This window comes from Dicentrarchus labrax, unplaced genomic scaffold (genome assembly GCF_905237075.1).
Source record: "Dicentrarchus labrax unplaced genomic scaffold, dlabrax2021, whole genome shotgun sequence".
Classification (NCBI taxonomy): Eukaryota; Metazoa; Chordata; class Actinopteri; family Moronidae; genus Dicentrarchus; species Dicentrarchus labrax.
The window spans coordinates 885001-890000 of record NW_026136998.1 but is presented as its reverse complement, the minus strand read 5'-3'; the positions used below and the strand labels follow the sequence as shown (position 1 = coordinate 890000).

The following is a 5000-nucleotide window of genomic DNA, read 5'->3' as shown; positions in this document are numbered from 1 at the left end:
AGGTACCTTCAGTTGTCTCACTCTCGGGGTTGCTCTGTCTGTATCTCCTGGAGAACTGGGCGAGGACTCTCTCTCTCTCCTGAGTTTCTCCCATCAGAGCGAACTGCCTCAGAAACATCCTGCACACAAAAAAACTTCCATTAATGAACCCAGGAAGCTCTGTGATTGGCTGCCTGTCACTGCAATGCATCATGGGAGCTGTAGTTGACCCATGGTGATGGGAACTGACCTGAGAGCCTGGTCGATGGTCAGACCGCTGAAGTTAAAGTTACTGAGATATTCCTCAGCGACCATCTGGCTGAACTCGTTGCTGCACACAGACACAGCAGATCAATACAACCGTCGTTATCGATCAGGATTATTGAATATTGATTACGTGCTGAGGACAGAAACACACTGACTTCTTCCCGAGGTGTCGAGCCACGTCCGACTTCCTGAAGCCGTCCAGGTTGTAGAGGCGTTTGGCGAGACGTTTGGCCGCCTGCAGGTCGGCCTTGGTGCCGTTGGCCAGAGCGTCGTCGCTACCGCCGAGCGCCAGGCGCTCCGCCACGTCAGCCTGCGGGTAGAGCAGCTCGGGAGGGCGGTTACCCGGGCGCTCCCTGACAACCACACACCCACACACACACCCACACCCACACACACACACACACACACACACACACACACACACACACACACACACACACACTATTTCAGTACTTTCAGGTCCTGTTTTCGTTCTGATGAAACCAGATTTCTGGTTCCTGTTCTCAGACTTCCTCCTTTAACATAAAACCAGTCACAGTGATTAAAGTTATTGATCAGCACGTTATCCTTCATCAATAATCAGAGCTGTCTCTAGCTTCAATAGTTTTAATGATATGTTTTTCCAATGTTGCACTGATGGTCATTGACAGTTTAAACCTGCATTCTTTGCATTGACCAGCAGGGGGCAGCTCCACTCTGATAGTATTGGGTCTTATGGACAATCTGTCAGCGTTGGTTTAAAGTTTCTATTTATTGTGGAGTTTTGTCTCTTGTGTGTTTGTTAAGTTTTATGTATTTTACAGTCTGCTGATTATCTCCGGCTGTAAATACTGTGGAGTTTGTTTATGTTACATACGGTCTGTATACACACAAACAATAAACAAGCTCCAACGTATTAAACACAGAAATAACCTTAAAATCAACTCAATCAGCCCACTGGGAGCTGAAATATGAGACTTTGTACTTATCAGAAATGGTTTCAGCCTCCTCAATAACTGTGAACAACAACATCTTCTGTAAAGAGCTTATTAATGCTGATTGTCCAACATATGTTTTGCCCACTCAGCACATTTCCAGCGCAGTTTGTCGACCACCAACCGCAGCGTTCACTGAACCGCGGTGGTGCATTGTGGTTTGATAAAAACACTGAAATTCTTCTTTAACCTCAGTTTTCACCATCAGATCCAAATTCAAAATAAATAATAAATCAATTATTGATCTGATAGGAACGAATGTGACCCTTGAAACCGAGGAGAGGTCTCACTGGACTACAGAAACCCTCTGGTGGTACAGTGGCGTTACAGAGTGGAGCCTCGTCCCTCACAGAGGATCTTTGATGAGTTTGGACACACAAACCGGTTAAATCACATTGATTATTAACAGCTGATCAGAGACAGTCGAGTTGTGATGATATTCACAGACTCAATAATAAAGAAATATATGATATATATTTAAATATAATAACAGCAGCAGGCTGAAGTGCTCCGGGACCGAACTGATCCATTATAACTCCGTCTCATAAATGTCACATTTAGACGTTTTCTCCAGAGTCAGCGCTAATCCACTGATGGTCGTCTGTTTCCATGGTTACAGTGCAAACAGGAACTTTCAGCAGTTAAACACAGAGCAGATTTAACTGGATAAAAAAACACCATCCTGTCACCCAAAGCACGATGGGAACAGAAATCAGCACTTTGGTCCAGACTGAAAAATCTCAAAGACATTTTAGAGCTTGTTAGCAAATGTCAGCATGCTAACACGCTAAATTAAGATGCTAAACATCGGCATGATGTTAGCATTTAGCTTAAAGCCTTTTATGTGTCTCTCTCATGTGTCTCTTCCAGTCCAAACAGCAGCAGGTAGCTCGCTACCACAAGGCTTCTCCAGCACTCAGACCAACAACAGATGAATTAACAACATGACTTTAGTCTTTTATCAGCCGCACACAATTTAATACAAAACTTTGCCTGCTGCCAAAGTCCATGAAGGTCTGCTCCGGTTGTGTCGGCCTCCAGGTCCAGCACACTACAGCACCAGATCATCAACTCACCTGGTGCTCTCTCTCTCTCTCTGTCTCTCTCTCTGTCTCTCTCTCTCTGTCTCTCTCTCTCTGTCTCTCTCACTCTCACTCTCACTCTCTCGATAATGTTCGTACAGCGATACTGTTCGTACAGCGATACTGTTCGTACAGCGATACTGTTCGTACAGCATATTCGCGATAATGTTCGTACAGCGATACTGTTCGTACAGCGATACTGTTCGTACAGCGATACTGTTCGTACAGCGATAATGTTCGTACAGCGATACTGTTCGTACAGCGATACTGTTCGTACAGCGATACTGTTCGTACAGCGATAATGTTCGTACAGCGATACTGTTCGTACAGCGATAATGTTCGTACAGCGATAATGTTCGTACAGCGATACTGTTCGTACAGCGATACTGTTCGTACAGCGATAATGTTCGTTGTGTTTTTACTGTGTAAAATAAAGTTGTCTGTGTTCTTACGATCTACTGTGAGTATCTGTTGAACATCTGTTTGTGTGGTTTCGTTAGCATCCTGACTATTTAACAAACTAATAATCAACAAGCTCAATCTGTCCTCACCACAAATCCTCACATCCAGTTAAATAAAATACAGCCGCTCAGCTTCACCTTCATCCTTTCAACTTATTTCAGAGGGTTCATTCATGGCTGTGGATGTAAACACGCTGTAGCACTGTGGTTGGGTTTCACACTGCAGTCTATTTATAACTGCAGTGGTAGCTGCTGATCGACCGGCGTCCCCTCAGGGATCAATACACTTCCATTTACTCTCAGTTGAGCCGGAGCCGAGGAGAATTCTCTTTAAGTTAACGCACCTCTCTGTTGTTAGAATGAGTCCGTTCTCCATCAGCTGCTCTTCATCGCGGCCTCTCTCCGAGCGCTTTGTGGAACAGTGAAAACAAACTGGCCCGCAGGAGGAAATGAAGTCAGAGTTGTGAATGAGAGTCAGAAAGTGGGAAGAGGTTGAACCACAGTGTGGCCTACGTCCACTTCCCTTAATGAACTCCAACTTCCCTTCAGAGCTTCGGTCAGGTGATCAGGTATTTGATTTAAAGACTCCTTAAAGGGGAATTTCACATAAAGCTCCCTCACTGCCTCTCTGACTCTTGGTTTCTTGTTTATTGGCTCTGGTACAGTTTCTCATTTTATTTCTATTATATTATATTTTTTATAAACTACTAATTATTTCTGGACTCATTGACACACTACCTTCCTGGAGTCACTGCTGTTTGTTGCTGAGATATAGGTTGACTTCAGTTCCTTTGGGCTCACGCTTTGCCTCAGTCTTTATGCTAAGCTCAGCTAACGGCTCCTGGCTATAGCTTTCTATCCAGCGTACACGATGAAAGAAATGTTGTTAAAGGAATATTCCGCAAGGTTTTCCTAGAAAACAACGTACAGACTCGTACAAATATAAAAATAACTTTAGTTTTGGCAAACAAAGTAAAGTAAAATTATTTGTCGTTGTCCAATTGAATGGAAGTTTTCCATTTAATTTCACTGGGTTTGAACGTAAGAATGTAAACTTAAGGAATTACAGAGAAAGATTATTATTATTAAATTATTATTATTATTATTCACTCTGTTCCCTACAGTCAGATGAACATCAAATCATTTGTAAACTAGGGGACGTTTTGAAGAATGTCTTGTTCTTTAGCTGAGTGCTATCATCTTATTCCTGTATCTTCTGTTTATTTGTTTATTTCTGTATCTTCTGTTTATTTGTTTATTTCTATATCTTCTGTTTATTTGTTTATTTCTATATCTTCTGTTTATTTGTTTATTTCTGTATCTTCTGTTTATTTGTTTATTACTGTATCTTCTGTTTATTTGTTTATTACTGTATCTTCTGTTTATTTGTTTATTACTGTATCTTCTGTTTATTTGTTTATTTCTGTATCTTCTGTTTATTTGTTTATTACTGTATCTTCTGTTTATTTGTTTATTACTGTATACCTTTAGGGGGAGCCACAGACGGGAGCACTCACAGGACACAAAGGCTGTTCCTGGTTAAACGAAGGCTGAATGAAACCCCAAAATACACAAATGACCCAGAAAGTGAGCGGCGCCGCGGCACGTTCGTAGTATTTCCATATTGAATGTGAGTCCGGATGTTTCTGTCCTTCCTCCACCAACACAACCCATTCATCCAGGACAGAAATAACCTCTTCACCAGCAGCCAGGGAACCTCACTCAACAGGCCGGCAGGAAATTCTTGTTTTGTTATTTTTTTTACCCAGCAGCCACCGGGGGGCCGGTCGATCTCCGACTGCCACTGAGTACAAGAACAGACAGATAACTCAACAGATGACGGTCTGGTAGTCTGAGAGAAGATTATCTGCTGCTTCTGACAGTTTCCCTGTTTTAGATTTAGTTTTCCAAAAATCTAGAAGAAGATATAAAAGTTCGGGAGCAAAAATGTGTTTTTCTACGACTGCAGATGTTATTTAACATTAAATCAGTTAAAGATCATCTGAACTGTAACTGTACAAAACTGTGAGCGTCTCACGCCGCTCTAATCTGTTAACTTTCCGTGTGCAGTTATCAATCTCTCTGAAATGAAGTTGTAGAACTTGACGTCGGCTTCAACACATTTTTCCTGTTGATTAGATTTAATCGTGCGGTTGCACACGCTGACTCTCTCCACAGGCGCTCTTTGTCCGTGTGATCGACTTAAGTATCACATTTTTGATACCAAATGACGAGAC

General features: G+C 42.3%; 1 protein-coding gene across 2 annotated transcripts in view; it reads right to left on the bottom strand.

Annotated features, from left to right (window-relative positions):
• Positions 1-5000, bottom strand: part of LOC127361270 (uncharacterized) — a 51087-nt gene that overhangs the window by 19099 nt on the left and 26988 nt on the right. Inside the window, exons 8-10 of one of the 2 annotated variants that reach the window (XM_051395766.1) lie at positions 402-599; positions 230-310; positions 1-119 (exon numbers count right to left, since the gene is read on the bottom strand). The exon at positions 1-119 is cut by the window's left edge and continues 45 nt beyond it. In XM_051395766.1, coding sequence (XP_051251726.1) covers positions 1-119; positions 230-310; positions 402-599 — 398 coding nt within the window. The remainder of the gene's footprint in view (positions 120-229; positions 311-401; positions 600-5000) is intronic. The other variant, XM_051395767.1, reaches the window with a different exon arrangement.